Genomic DNA, 24,249 nt, shown 5'->3' with positions numbered 1-24,249 from the left:
TTATCAAATAATAACACTTTGAATAAATATGTGTATACATTTTTGTGACGATGAACGAATACATGTTTTTAAGATATAATAAAAGGGAAAATTGTTTTTTTGGTCCTGCAAGTTTGTCACTTTGAGATTTCAGTACTTTATATTTTTAGATTTTAATTTTAATCCGCTATCTTTATTTTTTTGGCAATTTTAGTCATTTTTCCGACGTGACGCTGACGTAGTACAAATTCAGTGCTGATGTGGAGCTGACGTGTGCAGTGCCACGTAAGCATTTTCGAATAAAAATGATCGAAATTGCCAAAAATCAAAATATGCAAGACTAAAACTGAATATGAAAACATAGAGGACCAAAATCGCAAAGTGACAAACATACATGACCAAATTTGCAGTTTTTCCTGTAATAAAATTAATAATTAACATGCAACAAGTACCGATTAATCTTTCACCATGCAATATATATGGATCATACTTATGTGTTGCTTTAACCTAGAATAGTTGCTGAGGGATGAATCAAATATATATATGGATACAGAATTGACCTTGCTGTCCCGGTTTAAACAAGTATTAACCCGTCGTTCGCGCTCTAACATCCTTATTACATGCGTATTCAATGGTTTCAAAGTATGTTAGATACTCAAAATGCAACATATATATGCATGTTTTGAGGATTATGAGGTTGCTAGTTTTGATCACCGCCGACCTCGAGGCGTCTCGACACACTGCAAGGTCTTTGTTAAGAAGTTTTTCAATGTTTTCCGACTCCTCGACGCTCTGGTCAAGTCATATATAACCTAAGAAATTATGATCGTAGTATGATAAAATTTTGGTCACTTTCATATACTTTGATTTATTTTTTTTAATTAATTTTAAAGAAGTAGAAACAAAGAACGCCTGAAACTAGAGTAAAGGTGTACGTATGCGGGGGTATATATATATATATATATAATAATAATTAAATTAAAGGTTTTGGCTTTTCAGCATTAATTAAATTATACTATTATTGTCCCTTTCTGCCATTCCTACGGCTGAAAAATCCCTTTGACCTTTCCTGAAATAGTGGAAGTAGGTTTAGGGTTTTTATTCTTTATATATAATTCAAATTTTATTAATTAGTAATAATGAATTTCTGTGAACTATACGCGTGCGTTGCATCTCCATTAATCGTCCATGTTGTATGATCTGAGAGCTGAAAATATATAATTTTATTTTTCGGGAAAAAAAAATTCTTCGTTAAAAACAATATTCATCTTGTGTGGCATTTAATTGAATCCCTTTTTCCAGTGCATCAAATTAGAAATTAGTTAGCGATAGTGATCTCACTTTGGGTTTGTGTGTGTTTTTTTGGTTTGTTTTGGTGGTAGGTGAATATTGGTACCAAAATGTGTGCTCCGATCTTTGGGTAGATAATGTTATTGTTTCATATTATATTACATTCTTATTATTTTAAATGTTGTCGAATTTTTTTTTTCTTTTTCCATTTCCCGTGTAAACTTGCTGCGATTAATATGTTTGGTTATATTTTTGGAGTTTAGGGGAGATATTTTTTTGGAGGAATGATTTGAGGAAACACATTATTTTGTTATAAATTGGTTAGAGAAATGAAATGGTCATTCTTATAACTAGATATCAAATAATATCAAAATGGTTTCACAAATAATTTAAAATTTTAAAAATAATTAGAAATAATGTGAAAATGGGGAAAATTATGGCATGGAACATACATGAAGAGTTAAAGTCTGGTTGGTTGCACAGGCCAATAAAGACTAAAAGAACTGTTTAACTGCTTCTTTTTAAAAAAAAAATTATTTTTCTTAAAAATTATGGTGTTAATTTGGTTAGGTGTGTTCAAAAAACAAGTAAAATGTTTTCTTTTTTTTAAAAAAAAAAAACTAGAATTTCTAGCGTTTCAACTTTTGCTCCTATTTCTATTGTAAAAATAAAAATAAAAAAAAAAGGAAGTCATTTTTAAATATTTATCCAAAAATCAAAACTTTCTGGTTTTTGTTTTTTTTTTTTTTACATTAAAAACACATCAAAAAAGTGGACTTATTTAAACCTTGCCCTAACACGGCGATTGCATGGATAAAGGAACGATCGAAACATAAACTAACGTTAAACATTACTGATATATAAACAATTCATATAAGATTAAAAATTATTAATGGAAGGGCCAAAATCTAAATTCCATTCTCCATGAGCCAAAGGCAAATTATATATACCATTATACCAACATTAATTTTTTCAACAGAAAAAAGGAATTTCTTTTTTTTTTCCCCTCAAATTATTGGAATATAAATTACATATATAATGCAACATGAGGTCAGAGGTAGTTGGTGAAGTTATGGGCATGCATCAATGCATGTGGTTTGGTGGAGATGCAAAATCTCCCTTGGCAGAGTAGGTGCAATTTGTTTGCTTCGCCACCGTAACAAAATTACATCTTCATTTTCCAATGGAAAAAAAATAATAATAATAACAACAACAATAACAACAATAATAATATCATTAAAATCACACACAAACATACACACACATATAATAATTATTTTTTAACTTTAGTATTCTTGGGCTTGTACCAAAATACCCTCATATATAGAATCTGTTGTACTCGAGAGGAGCTAGATTGAACTCGAAGTCTCGAACTCAAGATTCCGTCCCATAAAAATCTCGGAGGAAATAAAACCTACCAATTGCTCTTGGCGTACTTAATCGGCTTCGAGTTCCCATATATAGGCAGTGATTTCCATGCAAAAGCTTGGCAACTAAGCAGTCCTTGCCCAGTTATACCTTAGTTCCGTTGTCTGTACGACCTTCATAGTTTTAAACCTCCTCACGTACCCTCCACTTTTTATGATATTGACACAACTATTTACGTTCATATATATATATATATATATATATATATATGTGTGTGTGTGTGTGTGTGTGTGTGTGTGTGTGTGTGTGTGTGTGTGTGTGTGTGTGTGTACCATGATCACTAAGAGTTAGTAATTTTAAAAATATACAAAAAAAGTTGGACATCAAACTTAAGTTATTTTTATATCCAAAAGACCGAGCAATGGAATTTGTATATCACCGTAATGATATGATATTGTTCATTCTAAGCCCTCCATGTATTTCCAATGTGAGATTTTAGCTGAAGTCCCAAACACATAAACACCAGTACTTGCTGGTTCCATTCCAAATTTAAATTGTAACCCTTTTCTTATATATTGAGTTGTTTCTTCTTCTCTACTTGATTTCATGCTTGTAGTTACAAAATTTATATGAGACGACCTCACGGCAAAAAAACAAATAGCCCCTAAATGAATCAAGCAGTTGCAATTAATTTGATTTGGTTCAAAAAGTAGTAATTAACCTATATATTAAAATTGAAGTTTAGTAGTTTAAAAATACATGGAATTACAATATATAAATCTGTATCAAAGGTTTGAAATCAAAGTCTTTTGCATCAAGATTTGAAAGTTCTATATCAAAATTGTTCAATGGACAATGTAAATAAACAAAATTTCAGTTTGGTATATAACAAAGGAATCGTCAATTTTCATGGTTTGGCGAGACAAGGAAACAAACATAGGAATCACACAGTACAATTTTACTTATTGTCTTAACTTAACTTCAATCCCATTAAACAAAATAGTACTTGACGACATGACAAGACAATAACAGTATATCAACCAATTCCAGCGAAATTTATCATGGCCTTAAAGAAATCGATATCATGAATTCTTGAAATAAAATTAGTATATATTATTATTAGTAATAACTTTAACCTAGGGTTTCTAGTTGACAAATTAAAATATTATAAGGTCGAACGGACAATGGAACATAGGTTAAAGGGCATCAAGATTGCTCACTTGACAAGCCTAGCATGGAAACAACTTACCTTTTTCGAAAGTACGATCGATTCGATCCATATCTATACTTTCTTTTCCTCCGGTGATTAATCCATCGTCTCAGCTCTCAAACTTCCATTTCGACCACACGAATTAAAGAAAATAAAGCTCGACTTGTTTCGATTAACACGAACAAATAAAAAAATTTCGAAGGACTTTGACGGAGACTCGAATTTGGTTTTAGCTGATGATATGTATAGAAGAATATGGCCGGAAATAAAGCAAGGCTCTATTATTTAGGGGAAGTAATCAGCGGATTTTTATAGACCTAAGGAATTATTTTTCCATGGTTCGTGTGAGATAAATATTAATTTAATTGCAAATTGCTCGCACGTGAGAAAAGGGTTTGGAAGACATGGGATCTTTCTTCTTGCTCCCAACCACCATTCTCATGCCATGCCCATGCATGTATGCATAAAATAAATCAGTTAGCATATATATGCATACAAAAATATATGAGAAATTGCCAAAAAAATTGTCGCCACAAACTTCATATTCATAAAAAAAAAAAACCCATAAAATAAAAATATTATCTGAAAAACTATTCATTGTATTAAATTTTTATACAGAAGAACCATTTGGCCAAAATCTTATAGTAATTTATTTCATGATTTAGTACGTACCCTTGTTAATTAATTAACATGCTTGAAAATGATTTTAGATTTTCCATATCATGATTTCATAAAAAAAATTATTTTAATAAGAAGATCGTAAGAATATTTTAATATACGTAATGAGCTCAAAGAAAATTAAATTGTTAATAATTTAATATAAAATGTCATGTAATCATGACAATAATGTTTCGTTAATCAAGTCAAACTTCCATGAGCTTGGTATTTAATTAAGGGAAAATAAGTTTTTTGGTCTAGTAACTTTACCCTCTTTGGATTTTGGTCCATTAACTTTTTCGATTTAGGTATTGGTACATTAACTTTGCATTTTCAGTGTTTTTTGGTCCAACTGCGTACGTGTCAACTTTTGATTGGTCCAAAATGATGACGTGGACCAATCAAAAGCTGACACGTACGCAGTTGGACCAAAAAACACTGAAAATGCAAAGTTAGTGTACCCAAACCCAAATCGAAAAAGTTAATGGATCAAAATCAAAACATGGACAAGTTAATGGACCAAAAAAATTATTTTCCCTTTAATTAACGAGTCAATTTTAAATATTCAAGATAAAAACTATACAACTTTGTATAAATAAATTTTAAATTTGATCAAAAAGCTATTTAATAAGAGATATATATTTTCACGGATTTATTATAAATAATAATCCCCATAAATTTTAATTTCTTCGTCTTTAAATAATAAAATGAGCGGAATGCCTCTAAGGGGTGTCCAAGTTGGTGGAGTAGGTAAACTATTGGTCATAGGTCAGAAATTCGATTTGATTCCCTCTGCCAACACCTTCTTGGACTAGTCTGTCACACAGGGCTTGTCTAGTGTGGTTTACCTAACTAGCGTAGTGTGCAGGCTATTGCGTTAGTTCGGGGGTTTACCCAAAGCACACCAAAAAATAACGGAATAACGGCTACGGATTCCTACGTAAAAAAAAAAAAAAAATGAGCGGAATTTTCTGGTAAATGTTAAAGTCCTGGCCTAACGAGAGAGCCGCTAGTCCTGGCATCCGAGAATTCAACTCAATGGACAGGTGCCAACCATGTTCTCACAAAGCATCAACATAAGGTTTTCCAGTACCCAACTCATGTTGAAAACCCGTAAAAAGTCGTTTTACACGTGACTATCTTTGGAACTCTCAAGACCAAAATAATATATATGGTTAGTGTTGGTGGCTAGCTTTAAAAGTCACTTTGTACGTGGCTATCTTTTGCTACAATATGAAAGCCCGGAGTTTTGTAAAATTACTAAAAAAAACTTTACAATATCCAAAGAACATGTATATATATAATTCCATCTTCTTAGATTCTAAAATGCGCTATATGGTATTAATTTTAACATCACGTTATTATTTCAGATACGCATGTAAAATATATTCAATTAGAATTTATGTGACATAATTATATACTTAGCTTGTTTAAATGTGAGAAAAGTTTAAATTTAAGATATTTGATATTACAATGTGAACGCGACGTTAAGAAATTCACAATAATACAAACATTTTTCATGCATATATATTATTAGATCATACATATATTTTCTCGTAATATATATCAAATTTTTTGGGGGTAATAAATTAATGCTAATCTCGACTAATAGAAAGTGCAACAGACTACTACCAAGAGAGTGCGAAAACAATTAACAACACTTCAGAAATAATGAAAAAAACAGTAGGCAATGAAAAAATACACAAGACTTGTTTTTTTGGAAGTTGGAATGTCAAAACACTTCTACATTTTCCCTTCTTCGATCTGTTTCCAGAAAGTATCAATAGAAGATTTTGATAGGTGCAAACCGTATACAAATTTACTTCAATAGTTCTTAACTTTTCCTATTGAAACTCCTAGCAAACATATTTAAATAATCAACGAAAGTTCTGGGAATTAAGACTCTTTTAATTTCCACGTATTACAACTTTTTCACACTTTTATAATTGCACTAGTAGAAAAATCGCGTAAGACTTCGGTTAATAACCGAAGTCGTAGGAACTTAATTATCGAAGTAGTGTCACGTGAAGTAATAGAGTACTTTTTTACTTCGCTGAATCGCCGAAGTCTTATATCTTAAATTACCGAAGTCTTTGGTCATTTTTTGGAGGCAGAATTGGACCGGTGCCGAAGTAAAAACATATATTTTACTTCGCTCAATTCATAAGTTACGAAGTCAAACATATGCTTATATTTCGCTTATTAATGAAATTACTGAAGCCATAGAATAGCTTTTACTTCATCAATTTCGTTAACAGACGAAGTGATATAATATCTTTTACTTCGTTAATTTCCTATATTACCGTAGTAAAATGCATTCTTCTACTTCGTCTATTAATGAAATTGCTGAAGTAATAGAATTTGTTTTACTTTGGTATTTTGATTAAAATACGAAGTAGAAGATAATGATTTACTTCGTTTATTCTAAAATTGCTGAAGCAATAGAACACATTTTCTAAATTAAAATTTAGATACAATAATGCCATAAATATATTTTTGAAACATAAAAATACACTAATAATATTAATAAATCCATCCCGAACCGACACATACATAAATCAACAAGTACTCTATCCACCAAAATAACCCGAAATTATATGCACATATCCACACATATTCCTCAAAACTAAACGTGTACACATCCACACGTATTTCCTTAAAAATAAGTATTATCCCAATTTGAAATGACATATTCAACCACCTAAACGTGTACACATCCACACGAATTTCCTAAAAAAAAAGTATTATCCCAATTTGAAATGACATATTCAGCCACCTACATGCGAGTAGACAAATTCACTCCATTCACTTTTAACTTCATCAAATTGTTCTTGACTGTACGCTTTATTCTTGACGCATCTTGCAAACTGAAATTCAAAAAAATATAGGAATGTCACGGTAAACCAACAAGGTAACTAGTTGCAAACTGAAATCCAAAACAAAGGCAGCAACCTATTTTCAAAAACAGCATCCTGGAAACTAGAAGTGAATGATTTGAAATCAAAAACAAAGGCTGCATCCATTTTATTTGTATTAAACTGTCTTTGTTACCTGACATACGACCAAATTACATGTATATATATTCACTTAACTGTTATTAATGTGAGGCCACCCTCCAATGAGCTGTAACTTTTAACAAAAGGTTTCCAGAATTCAGTGAACCTATTTTATATATGTTATCATACACTTGTCCATATCCTTGCAATTAGGACCACTGTATACTGCGATCTTCAGCAACTAGCTAGAGCTAAGTCATGCATCGTCATAACTTATATATAACATATATACGAAAATCATTTATACAAATTGTTATGGGATTGGAGTTCATTTTATAAGTTATTTTATAAACTATTTTAAACGCTTATTTTCAATCAACAAGAGACAAAACATCACATATATGTTTGAAGGAAAAAAATACATTGAAGAAGAAGAAATTGTTGAGCAATTTAAGGAAAAGTAGAATGCATGGATACAACTAGAACCACGTAATTAGTTAAATACATTGTTCGAATCCTTAAGCTTATCCTCATGCAATAGGAGAAGCATTACACTTGCAATAAACAAAGAAACAAAAACAAGGCAGAGTGCTGCTTCAAATAGCTAGCTAGAAATCCTATGACCCAAAATATAAAAAGCACAATCTCCATTACACAAACACACAAAAGAGAAGAAGAAAATTTCATACCAGCAACAAAAATGCTGACTACTATCACCACTTTTTGAAATTCTCCTGCCATCTCAGATAATTCAGCAATCCCCAGGGATAGTTCCCCAGCAGATAAGGTCCCCAATGCACGATTAAATCCTTTATTAAGTGTACCCCCTACAAATATATACCATAGATAGATTTCATCTTCTAATTCTATGATGAACATGTAAGTTTACACTTTATTGGACCACGAATCTACTGTTACACTAACAGAAATATCTAGAATAATTCAAGGCAGTGTACTGGTGCTTTTGTCTACCTGAACATCTCAGATTTCACTTTTGCTTTCCCTAGAAGGTTCATCCTAGCAGACATGTCCATCTGAATCAAAAAATAAATAATATAATAAAGTTAATCATCAATAACAATGGAACCATAATAGAATAATGTTGTAAATATTCAGTGTTAGACATTAGGTACATATATACATGAACCTCCTTTTGCACCTTAATAAAAATATCAGTTGGAACAGAAAGACCCTCAGTTTGCAAGTCTTTTTGCAGCAGCATTGCTCTTTTTGATTACATCAGCATAACTTAGTGAAACTTAACTTATCATAACCATGAAAAAACATCATGTAAAATATTATTTTTTATATGATACAGTGGGATAAAAAGTTTGTTTCACCTTCCCTTTGAAACAACATAAAATATTGGTCAAAATTGGGTAAAACCAAATTTCCTAGCTACTTGTTGTATATATAAATACCAAGGAGCACTAAGTTCTGAATCCAAATCAAAATTTGGCAAAGCCGCAAAAGATAAGAATTTCAATTTATATAAGCCTGATGAAAATTCAATTTTTCAATATAGTGTAAATGCAGAATCGAATTCTCGAGCCTAAATGGAAAAACCCAAGCTAATGCTAATTGTGATGGGGTGAAACCTTTTTTGGTAGCCATTTCACAAATCTGCTCATGCACAAGCTTGTTAGTTTCAAAATTTTCTTCTTGGAATCTAGGAACTCCCAGAAGGGTCATCCCACCCAATCCAAAAAAAAAAAGGAAAAATAAAATTAAGAATAAAATAAATGGCAAACTAGATACAAAGACTATGAATTACAATACCAACAAATAAAAGGAAAACCGAAAATAACATACCTAGAACGATTTGATATGGTAAGACAGAGTATTATTGAATTTCGAATTCTCTTGCTCTGAAATTGCAGCAACGTGCATATCAATTGGCTAAAATGAGCCAAAATGCTAAAAAAAAAAAACAGAGCTGGAATGATCTTGGGCTTACGAATCAACTCTGTTATTCTTTCTTTGGCCTCCTCAAACTACAATAAATATCAATTAAACAAAAAATATGCAAAGGTAAAAGATATTGAAAGTAAACTTGAATAAACCTTTTGTAAAGAAAAGACAAAATCTAAGAATCGGGAAAAGGTGACGGCATTCTTAAACCCTATTTTGCAATTTCCCCTCATTTTCCAGTAAAGGTAACATAAACTTCTCTTAATAAACGTCACATATGATGCAGCGTGTGTGATCCATGTAGGAGACGTAAACTATTAGTTAGTGGGTTGAGATTGTAAAAAAACATATATCTTCGTATAATGGACATGAATCACTCTGTTCAAGAATATTATCATTTTGTGTTATATAATATATATATATATATATATATATATATATATATATATATATATATATATATAATGATAGCGATAAAGAAAAATATGTGATGCCATTCAAATCTCACAAAAAAAAGTTTCACCTTGGGCACCAAGCTAATAATATCGAATTTCAAAGAAAAATCTTGCTACAAGAACTAATGTTTGTTTTAGTTAGCACCAATACCTGCAAATCAAATTCTGATCTATTAAGCTTCAGAAATTACAACAGAGCAAATATATTATCGACATCAGCATCCAATGGAATCCAATACGGCCGCCGCTCAGCCTCCACATAAGATACGTTACTTCCAATGAAGCATATATATGCACACACATCTCTGCAGAGCGCCATCTTTAGTTAAATAACTTGAATACATATATTTAGTTAAATAACACAACATAAATCAAACTCTTGACATCTATTTATAAATTTAATGACATAATTATAATTAAATTAGTGCGAAAATTGTGTTAAAACTGCTCTAAAATAACGTTGCACAAGGTTGGAGATGCACGCATGCACGCAATATTCCTACATTATTGATCAGATGGCCACATCGGCTAAAATTGATATAGTGTTTGTAAAGAGTTTTTGATATGTTTTTTTCTAAACATTTACCTCCAAAGTTCAAACATTACTTTCGATTATGCACAAACTATTTACAAGAGAAGATCAAAAGGATGGTTTGCAAATTAAAACAACAAACTCCATCTCCTTCATTATACTCTCTATTATACTTCTTGTACTCTTTATGTTCTTTTAGCTACTCTATGATGTTCTTGATTTATTTTCGTAGAAAACTGTCTACTACTACCATTTCATTTCCATGGCAAAACCAAGAAAGTCATTCCGAACTTTAAACTTAACTTACATACTACTTGAAAATGATTCCGAATGATGCTCAAAAAATGAAGAAAACCAAGAAAGTTCAGTACATATATATTTAAGTTTAACTAACATACTTCGACTAGCAATTCAAAAACACAACTCAGAAAAAATTAATTTAGAGAACAACTGCATTACTTTTCAGAACGTTAGTGACCCTCGCCTGAGCTAGATAAACATAATCCTTCAAACCAAGGAGCAATTCTGGTATCTGAGATTTGAAACATAAAATCCATTAATGAGCAGAAACAAATTGAAAGGGATCCTATTTCTAAACTGACTAGACATCAGTGTATATCATGAGCATAAAAAATCTTCTCTACGCTCAAGGAATTGTTTGAGTGTTGTTAATTAACAATTTTCTTGTAGTGATATGAGAGGCTAATACATCAGGCTACCCTTGTTTTAGCATCATTCTTGTCTTTAGTGATACAACTTCAACCACTAAAGCCTTGTAGTATCTGATGCTGTTCAATTAACTTATACTTTTAAACTTCACTCTGGAGAATAAAGTGGGGCAAAGAGATAAAAATTTAGTATACTTCAGTGACGCTAGTGCAGCTCCGATTTTGTCAGCGAAAGGAACAGGGTAAACAAGGCTAAATTAAATACAAGTTCCAAACATATTTGAACAAGTTCCTGGAAACGTACATAACAGTTATATGAAAGTTACAGTAACACAAGCCCTCAGGCCCAAGGAGTACCTGAAATAAACTCACGAATCTTATCAGGATTTTGAGCATTCAATACTGCACATTCTATTCCCTTTGAACCAAATGGAACACCGACAGACTTTAGTACTCACCAATCCTGAAAAATGAGGTTATCTTCAATTACGCATCATAATGAAACATGGTTCACTGGAGTCTGGAGGAAATCATTCTATTTCTATATTTTATTGTCATATCATCTAGTACAGTCATTTAACTGAAGCATTTAAATGGTTTTTTTTCTTTTGGACAAACTACAAAAGCTCCTAGTTTACAATTTTGCAGTTCACCGGCCCCGACACATTTCTATAGCTCATGACTATTTCACCTAGCAGTCAATAAGTTGATGAAATGAATTCAACCAGCCTCCATGAAAACACATCAATTTCGGGTAAATCCAGTCAAACTGAAAATATATTCGTCTACATAAATCAACATTTCATTAAGAGTTAAGACACAACGTCAACTGCATTGATAATAAATTCAATAGGCTACATTTTCTACAATTAGTTTCGACATCTTCAAAAACTAAAAGTGACAGGACAGTGAACTTAAAATCACAAGTACAGTTCGATTTAAGTTCAGATTAAAGTACATGCTTTGCGGCGATATTCCATAGGTGCATATTAACTCGTCAAATGTTCGACATTTTTGTTCTTGGTGATGAAACAATTTAAAAAACAGGGGAAATGGAACAAAGACCACTAATATGCGGTTCATTAGCATATTTTTAGTTTCTTCGAGAGAACAAAGATAACGAAACATTGAAAATCAAAATCAAAAAAAGGAAACCCGAATTGATTTTTTTAAAAAAAACATAACCCGATTTCAGGAAAAAAATAGAAAACTCATCCAAAAAGTACATTTAAAACCTGAATCGATAGGAAAAGAGAAGGATTCATACGATTATTCCATCGGCGAGAAGCTCCTGGTAGTGGTGGAAGGCTGGAGTTGTAAATCGGCGGCACGCTAGGGCTAAAGAAGGGGATCGATGGAGTTCGGAAGAAGGGATAGATGGAGTTTGGAAGATGGCGAGCAGCTCTTGGTGGTGGTGGAAGGCTGGAGTTGTCAATCGGCGGCGGGCGCTGGGGCTGAAGAAAAGGGATCGATGGAGTTGTGGAAGAAGGGGATGGAGTTTGGGTTTTTTACGATTGTGTAAGTCAATGAAAAGGTTTAGAAAGATAGGGAATTTACTTTACAACTTACCATTAAAATTTTATTTTTTCACTTTTTACTTCGGCAAAACAATACCTGCCGAAGTAATATGTCCTAAAAAATTAAGTGAAGCCCGTGTTTTTTTAAATACCGAAGTAAAATGTGTGTTTTTACCTCACTAATGTTATTATCGAAGTTATATATTACATATTACTTCGTAATTGATAATTGCCGAAGTAAAAAATGCCGAAGTAAAATGCGAAATTTCTACTAGTGTTGATACAAAACTTTGTTGGTGTGAGAAGCAGTAGCACGATTGATTCTTCTAAATTAGATTAAACTTTTCTTTGCATTCTGGATTTTTAGACTTGCATCAACTTGAGATATTGCTTAAGTCTTAGATGATAGGTATTCTCAATGCTAATGCGCAGTTATTGAAGAGGGATCATAGTACAATCTTGATGCCATATATAGAGAGAGTTTTTAACGTTTGAAAAAACGACTATAGTCTCAAAAGCATACTTGTGCAATAGAAATTTTTGTTATTTGCCTTTTCCAAATATGGTAACGACAATAAATAACTTTTGTACGATCCAATCAATGAATTGTACTAAAAAATTAATTGTCTCATAACTAGGAACATTCTCTGACATATAGTACATAAGAGATATGCGATGCAGTCTATTGAATTTTTATCTTTTATCCTTTTTGAAATTGATGAATATTTTTTACGGACTGTTGTTTCTGTTTAAATGAGAAGAGCAAACCTATTATGCTGGAAATAGAAAAACAATGTACTAATATTGTCTACTGGTTTACATCCTATAGCAAGATCTTCTGAAAAACTCTTTTCAATTGATCTTCTAAGACGCGGAGTCGTCTACTGGTTTTCTCGAAGGTAGCTAATCACCGAAACTAGATTGTCTAATGTAGGGGTGTAAACGAATCAAACATGTTCGTGAGTTTTTTGAGCCGACTCGATAAATATTTGATTCGTATTCGAACTTATCGAACTCGAGCCACATTCGAACATGTTCGAATTTTTTTCGAGCCGAGCTCGAGCCAAAATTATTTTGTTCGATAGTTCGCGAGCTTTAATATTTTAATTAATATATTTATTATATAATAAATATATATACATTTCGAGTTTTTTCGAACATTTCGAGTTTTTCGAACCATAATATCCGAGCAATAATTCACAAATAGGTTCGAATATTTCGAGCCGAACTCGAACTTTATTTCGAGCCAAGTTCGAGCCAAAATATTTGAAATAATCAAGCTTCGAATCGAGCTCGAACTCGAATATACTTATATCGAGCTAGCCAAATTCGAGCCTTAAAATTTTAACATTATTTGGCTCGATTCGGTTCGTTTGCACCTCTAGTCTAACGCATACCAAGCCAATCCAAAATATACAATACCTATCAATTAATACTCTACGACATTGATATGCTAGGTTGTCAGAATTGAGTCACATTACTCTTTTTTTTAAAAAAATTTTGTCATTAAATTACAATTTTGATCATTTGTGATTGTTCACGAGAATACTTGCATGGTGTTGAATAGGAGTGGGAACAGGTCGAGTAGCAATTTTTCATATGAACCCAATCGCATTTACTACATGACTAGTCGAATACCAAATCAGGTTTGGACGGGCCGGGTTCTATTGGGCTTAAAGTCTAATGTGCACACTGTGAGTGTATACATATACACAGTTAGGTTATAAATCCATGAGTGTCCATCTCAAAAGACTTGCAGGTCGAGTAGCAATTTTTCATACCTGAACCCATTCTCATTTACTACAGGACTAGTCGAATTGCAAATCAGGTTCGAACGGGCCGGGTTCTACTGGGCTTAAAGTCTAATGTGCACATTGTGAGTGTATACATACATACTGTTAGGTTATAAACACATGAGTGTCCATCTCAAAAGACTTGCTTATTGGGTGTAGTTACGTCAAGAGTTTATAACTTACTCTTTGTTAGTTTTATTATTCAATGTGAGAGAATTGTAGCATTGCCAACCTCTTGAAAAGCCGACGTCTGCGACGGCGGCCCACTCCAGACGGCTTTCACTCACCTTTCATCCGGTGGTAGCCCTTTTCTAGGTCGTCCCTTCTGCTACGTCGGCTCTCAACGAGAGCACTAATGTTAGATTATAAACTCATGAGTTGTGTCCATCTCAAAAGGCTTGCCTATTGGATGAGGTTATCTCAAGGGTTTATAACTAACTCTTTGTTAGTTTTATTATTCAATGTGAGACAATTGTAACACACACTGCCCAACAAAATCAATGATAACTTGAAGTAGCAGGGTAAACGAAAATGAATCAAGCCTAATATTAGTAAAAAAATTAAGACTCTAATTAAATATATTCGAGTTCGAGCTCGATTCATAACTCAAAATTTTCAAATTTTTTTAGCTCGAGTTCAAATCAAAATGTTCGGACCTGTTCTGAAGCTATTCGAACTATCGCTTGAACATATGATTCAATAATAAAAGTTCACAAGCTCGAAACTTATATATATATTTAATATATAATTATATACTATTGTTAGTATTGAAAAATTTTAAAACCCACGAATTATCGAAGAAAATAATTTTAACTCGATTTTAGCTCTGAAAAACAGAAAACATGATTCTCAAACTCAGCCCGGGTTCGATAACTCAGATACATATCAAACATTTTTCTAATCCCTAGCATTTAACACATTGGCATTATGTAAGCGAGGGCCTCGTGGAAAATGTTGAGAAACAGAGCACGTTAATTACAAGTGAAATTTTGACAAATGTGTGGTCCAAATAAAATATAAAGAGCCAAATCACAATTTTCTCTATAAAATAATTTTTTTAACATTTAAATTTTTTTAAAAATTAAATGGACGAATCCTTGTTGATACGTACAGGCACGGTATTCAAGAGCAACACAGCACACCACATTCTAGTTTTTTCACTCACCTACCTACTAATCGGAGCCCTTCATCTCGCCGGAGAATGTTGCTTTCCACCTTGAAGCCGGTGACGTACCGGATTCCTCCCGCGATCGGAGAAAATGGATCTCACCCAAATGCTTCGAAAGTCGCATTGGTGAATACACAAACTCTACCTCCTGTCAAAGTTCAAATCAAATCTGTAAGTTTATGCTACCACCTCTTGTCCATACTGCTTTACTTTACCAAGAAAGTGCTACTATTTGAAGTGTTCAAGATCCCCTTTTTTGGTTTTTTTTTTGTTCGTGGGATTATGTTATTATGTCGGATTCGAGGAGTATCTGTTAGTAGATGCTTGATAGTTTCTTGTTTTGAGTGGTTTTGTGAAGTAAAATGTTGATGTAAAAACGGACATTATGACTTCCTTGTGACTGCTGCTGGCACTTGGCGCAGACTCGGGAATGTTGTGGAAGGTGCGTGAAGGAGTGACAGTTGGCCTCAAGAAAGTTTAGGATGACGAAACTTAATTCTTTCAAGAAAAATTACCAGTAAATTTCATTGTTTTTTCCTTGATGGGGTATGAAGTACAGAAGTAGTAATTGTTTTGTGGATTTTTTTAGCCGAATGAACTGACTTCTAGAAATCTTATCATCTCTGTATCCTTAAGGCAGTTCAAAATGGTTTACAATTGGGTCTCGAACATGAACTCGAACTCTAGACCACCTCTCATTCTTGAAACCTTGGTGCTAGATGAGCTACACGTCCTAAATGGTCTCAAGTCACTGTTACAGGGGGACAACAACGTAAGCTTGCAGCCAAAACTTTCCGTCGGATCATGAGGTCTCAGATAGGTCTTCATCCAAAATAGACCTGATCATACACTGTCAATACTTTATTTTATGACCATGACAAGCAATAAGAACAATTAGACCATTTCAAACTTTGATTAACTATCATAAAATAACGAGATATACTAATAAAAAATACTGGGCTATTGCGGATCCAAAAAAAAAAGGTGGAAAATTAATGTTAACAAATTCAAGCAGGGTATTTTGTGACAGACAGTTTCACATTTGATCCAATGGAAATTTATTAGAATATCTGGTTGCCAAAAAACATAAGGATTTGATGTCTAAGTGCCAAATGACAAAAGTGACAGAGAGTTATCTGCATAATACCTTTTGGTCCCCTATGAAACGTGGTCGAAAGACATAATTTCTGGAGTGAACGAAACAGACCTCAAAAAATGTGGTGCAAGTGCCTACACAGAATTTTTGGGAATCTTGCGAATGCAACAAGTTTAGGTGAGGTTAATGCAACACGCCTTCTAGTTTTATATTAAATGCTGATTATCCATGACTTTTAGGTTGCACTTGGATGAGAGGATTTTATTTGAACAGGGATTTGAAGGATGGATTCGAACTGAAACCCATTTTTGATGTATTTCAGTTACATCATGATTATCGTTACATGATTCTACATGGATCAGCAAGAGATGTATTTGAAACTCATCCAACATAAATTCATCTAAGCAATCAAATGAATTTAAAATCCATGGATTTGAAATTCATAGCTTCAAATCCTTCCCCAAGCGCCATCTTAGTTAAATTTGAAAGGATAAAGGACGATATTAGTCATGCCTTGGCCCTAATGACCCCAATCAACAAACAGATGAACTAAAGTTTCTATGTATCAAATGCCTTCAAGAAAAGGTTCATTTTAGAAAGGAGGGGGCAAATTTAAGGGCTGTTTTTCGTAGAAAGTTTGAATTGAATCTTGCCTATTAAATCCACAAGCTCGTCTCTATGTGCATTTCCATCCTCTTTCAAGTTTAACAAAATAAACAGGTAGTCGGTACTGCATATTTTTGGGGAGTTGGGGGTGTAAACTGCATTTGGTTGAATACTTTTCTTGTCTTATCTTCTCTCTGTCATTATGTTTCTCATTCTTTGTAATCAGTAATGCCATCATGCTTGCGCTTGGAACACCGGCCAACTGTTTGCCCCAGAGTGGCTTAGCTACTCCAACCATGGTGCAGATCACCCCAGAATTCCTATTTTCTTTCTTTTCCTTATAGAAATAATCTACATTATAAGTTGAGAGTGAAGCCCAATTGTTTCAAGGCAAGCAGCAAAACTAGAGAAAAGATCTTTCTTTCCTATTAAATTTCCCCTTTGAATGGCTGGTACCAGGTTTTGTTGAAAATTTTAGTTATTGGATATAATTAACTGCCATTAACCCCACTGAATTTTTTTTTTTAAAAAAACAGTGGAAGGGGTTTAAATTTTAAAGAAATTTAATATGTTTTTCATCTATCTTTTTATATTTTTTCCTCGACATAAATATTAGAGTTTGAATTTGAAATTTATAATTCTCAGTTAGTTAAATTAGGAATTTGAAACCAGTATTTTGAAAAATGGAGATTTATGGATCTGATTGAGGTTTGAACTATGATACTTCTATATTAAATTTAAGTTTTGAAAAATAGAAATCAAAAGTAAAAAAATATTAAATTAAAATATATACTATCATTTAACCAAGCATTATTCCTTAAATTTTAAACATGTAAATGATAGATAAGTTGCAATTTTTAGCTTTGAAAATACCATAAATTTAAACTACATGCCTTTATGCCATTGACATGCTCTATTTATGATTTCTTGAATTTGGAAGGCTTCAAAGGTCAATAAAAATTTGTATTGTTTTAATGGTTTTGCTCTCTTGAATACAACAACGGACATGTGAAGAGAAGTGAAATGAAAATGAAAGTAAAATAGGTAACATTTGCAAAAAGTTTGTTGGTCCTGACAAAGTCAAACAATTGTTTAGAGAGGTTTCATTAACTTGAGATAAAGTAACTGTTCAATCTATTGGCTTCTTGATGTAGTTGCTGGTATCAGGACCCCAACACTCGGAGCTGTTTTGTGATTACCGTTGTGCTCAAAATATTATCTTCTTAATGCTTGAAAATAACGAAATCGAAAATTGCAAATTACAGGCTGAAAACTAAGTAGTTGAAGATTTTCATCATGGTTCAATTGTATGATCTAACCTTTCTAACCCGATCTTCTCACATATGGGAAGGAACGTCCTGGTGAAATTCATTGAATCATCTCGTCTATCTGAGTTTCTTTCATCCTATTATTGTTTGTAATAATGGAGCTTAGTCTTGATCTTCATCATGCAAACTCAAGCTCAAAGTTCTACGTAGGTAGTTCACATAGATTTGGCCTAAAACCTGTCCTGATTACACTGATAGCTCGTTACCGCAGTTTACAAAAACTTTCAAAACTTCCCTCTGTAGATTTTCACTCAACTACCTAGTAACCTCAATAACAACACAAGATGTTGATGACTGATATTCTTTGCAAAAAATGTCATTCTAAGCCGTTACTCTTTGGGCTTCTTCAAGTAGATTTTCTGAGAAATGATGGATTGAGAGGAATTGAAGTTTTAATCAATTTCGCTGTTTTATGGGATGATGCAATTTCTGAAATTCATGCTTTCCTCTACCTGCTATTCATCGGTGTTCTGACACAGGCAGTTATAACAATGTTCGGTTTATCATCATACCATTATTTTTCTGTCATTTCTATGTCACCGATAAATTTCTAGCGAAAATCTGCGCTGACTAGTTCAAAAGTCGATAATCCTCCTCCTGAACAACTTTACTGAATTAAATAGCTATAGTCATCTAGTGACAAACTCTTAGCTATTGTCTGCTTTTTCGTTTGGCCTTTCAGTAATTTGTTCATTAACTTCTTACTGTGCTGCCCTTGTCTTTTATATATTCATGTTGCTATTGTGTTATCTGCTATGCGAAAAAGCATCTTACTCAGCATTTTTTGCATGTACAATTCTTCAATGGAAACCTAATTTTTCTTATCATCAGACATTTCCTTGGATGATAGATCATAATTTTTTTATGATTATCTAGATTATATGCTCTCTGTTTTTCAGTTACTGTTCAAAACTGTTTTATTGAATTTTACACATGTAACATGTGAAGATTATTAGCCTCTACTTGCATTTTTGTTCCTTATTTTATTATTTTGTTTGTTAGTCGCTGCACACGACACAAACTTCTCAATTTGGTGTTATTCAACACGCATCACTAGCTCAAATTCAAGGACACGAGTGATTTCATTATCTGATAACTTCTTGTTTACTCAAAAAGTTAGACAGAGCCTTCGAGTCAATTGGGAAATATTAATATGCTATTATAATTTACCTAATGTTCCCTGTGTTTTGATGATAGGAAATAATGTAATTTTTTCCCTGTAATTGCAGATGAAAGAAAGGGAGCAGCCACTCTTGCAGGAAAGTTCCACCGTCTTCTCTAGAAGGGAAATGATGCCTTTAACTGCCGTATCTCTTTGTTTTGCCTCTCTTTTCTTCCCAGCAACTGCAGATGCACGCCCGAGAAATGCCACCATGAGACAGAAGATTATGGAGAAATTTGATGAGCTCAAGCAAAAGGCTGGGTTGTCCAAGCCAAAAGACGAAGGCAAAGGAAATGAACTTGATGAACTCAAGCAAAAGGCTGGGTTGTCCAAGCCAAAAGACGAAGGCAAAGGAAATGAGCCGAAAGATAATGTAGCAAAGAAGTCAAAGCCAACAAATGAGACGTACGGAAGTAAAGCGAAATCAAAAGATGATGTTGCAGGAACAAATCCCAGAGACGCGTCTCAACAAACTCCAGTTCACGCACCTGAGAAAGAGCCTTCTGTTTCAACGCTACCGACACTCCCACCTCTCAATTTCCTAACTGGACGAACCGTGGAAACCTCAGTTTCATGAGGGGAAACTTGGCCATGTATCCTACTACCTGTTTTGTTGTTTGTACTAGTCATTTCGCAAACTGATGATTGAAATAAAGTTGTAATCTTGGATCCTAAAATCCAATGGTATCAGATCATAGATGATGAGAGCTGCTGGGGAACTGGTAATGCTTGTGGGAGCACGAAAAATCGAGGTACCGGTACAAGGATATACTTTATGCTGGGACATGAAATCAGATCCCCTTCTCGCCATCAATGTCGACATATTCCGGGTTAACTTGTGCAAGATTGAGTTGTCTGAATTCAGTTGAATCGATAAAATATTTTAAGAAGTTAAAAATAAGCTCCACGATATTCAATATGGTTAATATATAATTAAATAAAAATTCTCGAAAAACGGTTTTACGGTTCAATTTTGTTAAACAGTTTTAGTCACATGTGTGTGAAAAATTATTACTTTTTATGTAAAAAATATTATTTTTAGTATAAATATGAAGACGTTAACCTGTCATTCGTAAAATTGTTTTATAAAAAAAACTGGCGTAAAATTACTTGTTGCGTTAAACTAATGTTCTAAAATTGTGGGTAAGCTAATTCGATTTGGGTAAAAAAAAAAAAGTAAAAATAGAAGTAAAAATTAGAATTAACTTTTTTTTTTCTCATATTAATAAAAGATGAATTTTAAATATTAAATATTTTATAATAAAAAATCAAAAAAATATCCTAAAAATATCAAAAATATTATTTTATTGATTAAATTTTTATAGTAAAAGAATAGTATTATATTTATACATTTATTTTTACATACATTTTTGGTATTTATTATGAGTTCTTTAATTTACTGACTTGATGTATCACAACATTGTGTCAACGTTATTATAAGATGGTCTCACGGGTCAATTTATAAGATAAATGTCTTATTCGATTAAATCTATAAAAACATATTATTTTTATACGAAAATATTATTTTCATTGTTGATAAAATTCGAATCAATCAGTCTAACGAATTAGATATCTCATCCCATTTTCACAGGAGCCCTCTAGTGTGTGTTTTTTTAATATAGGAGCCCTCTAGTGTCTTAAAACTTTAATTTTTTTTAATAAAACATATTAGTTTTAGTAAATTTTATAATTATTAAATATATTATATAATGGTAGATAATATCCACATGGACCATCCCATATGTGTTTATATATCGTGTGCCTTGTAGTATGTGCATCCGAGAATTTAGAACCTTCTCGATGCCAAACATCTTTCCTCCAGAAATCAACAGAAGCTTCCATAGCTATATATGTATACCGCAGCACCTCGTACACTTGCCATCATCCGAGTCTCCGTAAATGCCGTAAGTTCCCTTCATTCAGCCTTCCACTTTAACATAACGAAACCTTCAACGTTGAAACCCAGTTGCAAAATCTTGAATTAAGCGTGATTTGGGTGTATTTCTCTTTCCATTCCGTGAATCCAAGAGTTTCCACCTGTTGTGTTTGGTTTGGTTTCTGATATGGAGTTCAGAGGAGGGTCACCTTCGCTTTATCGAGTTCTTGGTGTTTTCTCCTATTCTTCAGACGAAGAAATCAGACGTGCTTACCTGAAGCTCGCTATGGTATGTTGTCTGCTGCGAATTTTTTCATACAATCTGTTTAGAGGGTGTTTTTGCTTGCACTTGAATCATTTTTGTTGGCTTCAATGTATAGTTAGTTCTTGAAGGGTGTCAATTTCTGGGTTCTTGATTTAAGCCTTATTCTCTGTTTTTTGTTTCGATTGGGGACAACAAATAATTAACGGACTGTGAAATTTTGTTTTGCTGAATTTGATTTAGCAATGGCATCCGGACAAGTGGGCACGAAATCCTTCACTTCTGGGCGAGGCCAAACAGAAATTTCAAAAAATCCAAGAAGCATATTCAGGTAACCAATACGTTTCCGGTATATTTTCCCAATAGATCAAAAGGATGCTTTCGATTTCCCTGTTGCTTCTTGATTTAAAGTTTGTTCGTATTTATCTAACGCCGAATTGGTCTATGATAGAGCAGTCTTATCAGACAGGAAAAGAAGAAGACTGTATGATGCAGGATTGTATGGCCCTGATATCGAAGAAGACGAGGTATAAGGCATGCATTCTCCCTAGCTCTTCAAGATTTCGATTACAGTGAAAATTTTGTAAAGAAAAGCTTATAATCACTTTTTAAGCATTTTTAGGAGACTATTTAGCGGCTTTTAGTTGGATCTACATTTTGATTAATAGGAATCAAATGTATCCGATACTAACGATAGAATGAAATGCCTAGGAACATAACAAAAGCTGTAGCAAATGTGTAAGCTAGTGCGACTTAAATATATTCAACTGCTACATTTTGATCCTCAATTGGAATGGTTTTATGAATTTTTAGAATCACCTTGATTTTGTGTTTCAGTATTGTTTTCACTTTGTTTTCAGGGATTTTCTGATTTTCTCCAAGAAATGGTGTCCCTTATAAATGATGCTAGAAAGGAGGTACGTGTGTGAACTTTTTATGGCCATATTCAAAATCGTTTCTTGATAGAATTCTTTATGTTTTGCCAATGAGTCTGGTACTAATCAATGTTTTTTTTTTTTTTTGAGATTATGCAACCCACCTAACAGAAGTTGTTACGCATCCATCTTGCTTGTCCATAATTTTCAAGTTCTTATCCCTTTGATTAGTATCCCCTGTTCATCCCATTCTACTTACCTAATGATTCCCAATGATGCAGTTTACTGAACATGGCTCGTTATCTATCAAAGCAAATATGATATCAATTGGAAAATCGTTTGCTAGTTGTGCCTGAAGATCAGTTATTTAGAATGCCTTCTTTCAAAATGTTTGCGTAATGTCACTGTATGTCGTTCTCATCAATCTAACTTCACGTCTGAGAAATCAACTTCGTTTAGAAATGTTTGAGATGATAAAATAAACTTGGCAGGATGTTTTTGATGAACATGAAGGCTTAGTTCACATTCTTATCCTGTTTATTGCTTCAAGTGCTGCTGCACAAAGAAAGTCCTATTGTTGGGCTTGTCACTCATTTTGCAAGTGTTGTTGGTTGCAGGAAAAAACTTACAGTACAAAGGATCTGCAAAGCATGTTCTGGGATATGGCTCGTGGATTTGGGATCCCCGAATACGACACTCCAAAACCCACGCATGAATCACAGTGGCTCCATGCCAAGATGAATGATACAGCGACGGCGAATAAAAGGATGCGGCGGGCGCAGCACACTCAAAATTTGAACAGCCCTGCTTACGCAGATTGCAAGTCCAGATCTGTTTATTAAGTCAAAAATGGAACATCGAATACAGCCTTTTGCTTTGTACTGTTTCATTGAACTGTACAAGTAGCAAAATCCAGAAATGTTGTGGTTGTTTTCGTGTCGGAGATCTGTGTAAGCAAAATATGCATAAATGATGTAGTTTGTAGCTTTCATCATAATAATAGGCTTCAAAATTCAAATCTATCCGGATGATATCTTGCATTAGTTTTCAACTGAATATATATGTTTAAATATTTGTTTTAAACGATGGGCCGATATGTGCTTGCAAAGAATGGGAGGAATTTAACTGGGCCGATACTAGCCAATTTCTTCATAGTAAACAACACAAGCTATTTCTTTCATTACCCAATTTTCTGAATAGAAAAACAATACGAGGCTATTTCGTTCATAACTTTCTCAAGTGGAATTGAAAATCCCATCAAATACCACAAATACATGAGGGAGGGACCTTTATTCTAGTTGTAAATATTTTTAAATTCGGAAAATATATATCTAAAGATTATATTAATTTGAAAATGTTGTGTTTGTTGTTCTGTATGTTTGTTTATTTTTTTCGATTAATGATTTTCTATGTTGTTAAGTCTATTGTATATTTTTTTTTTCGAATTTAAAAAAAAAATTCCAAATTGTCGTTGATTTGACATTAACGTGTAAAGTGCTA

At 33.1% G+C, this 24,249-nt stretch overlaps 2 protein-coding genes and 1 long non-coding RNA gene across 4 annotated transcripts; 2 read left to right on the top strand and 1 right to left on the bottom strand.

Annotated features, from left to right (window-relative positions):
* Positions 1–2,194: 2,194 nt before the first annotated feature.
* Positions 2,195–4,105, bottom strand: LOC140875719 (uncharacterized). The gene is made up of 2 exons (XR_012148576.1): positions 3,887–4,105; positions 2,195–2,440 (listed from the first exon to the last, which is right to left on the bottom strand). It is a non-coding gene; the product is annotated as an uncharacterized lncRNA (long non-coding RNA).
* Positions 4,106–15,499: 11,394 nt separating this feature from the next.
* LOC140875960 (uncharacterized) lies at positions 15,500–20,717 on the top strand. Its single transcript, XM_073279792.1, has 2 exons — positions 15,500–15,715; positions 19,804–20,717. Exons 1-2 carry the CDS (start codon positions 15,578–15,580, stop codon positions 20,311–20,313), a joined length of 648 nt encoding a protein of 215 aa, XP_073135893.1. The 5' UTR covers positions 15,500–15,577; the 3' UTR covers positions 20,314–20,717.
* Positions 20,718–21,540: 823 nt separating this feature from the next.
* Positions 21,541–23,771, top strand: LOC140875403 (chaperone protein dnaJ 6-like). Of its 2 annotated transcripts, XM_073279068.1 has the most exons (5): positions 21,541–21,901; positions 22,118–22,205; positions 22,331–22,401; positions 22,735–22,791; positions 23,367–23,771. In XM_073279068.1, the coding sequence occupies exons 1-5, from the start codon at positions 21,800–21,802 to the stop codon at positions 23,589–23,591; spliced, it is 543 nt and encodes a 180-aa protein (XP_073135169.1). In that variant the 5' UTR covers positions 21,541–21,799; the 3' UTR covers positions 23,592–23,771. The 2 variants fall into 2 exon arrangements, with proteins under 2 accessions (XP_073135169.1, XP_073135170.1); XM_073279069.1 differs by lacking the exons at positions 21,541–21,901; positions 22,118–22,205 and having other exon boundaries at positions 22,213–22,408.
* Positions 23,772–24,249: the final 478 nt, after the last annotated feature.

The sequence above is a fragment of the Henckelia pumila genome, chromosome 1, assembly GCF_033568475.1.
Source record: "Henckelia pumila isolate YLH828 chromosome 1, ASM3356847v2, whole genome shotgun sequence".
Taxonomy (NCBI): Eukaryota; Viridiplantae; Streptophyta; class Magnoliopsida; order Lamiales; family Gesneriaceae; genus Henckelia; species Henckelia pumila.
This window is presented reverse-complemented; position numbering and strand designations above follow the sequence as displayed.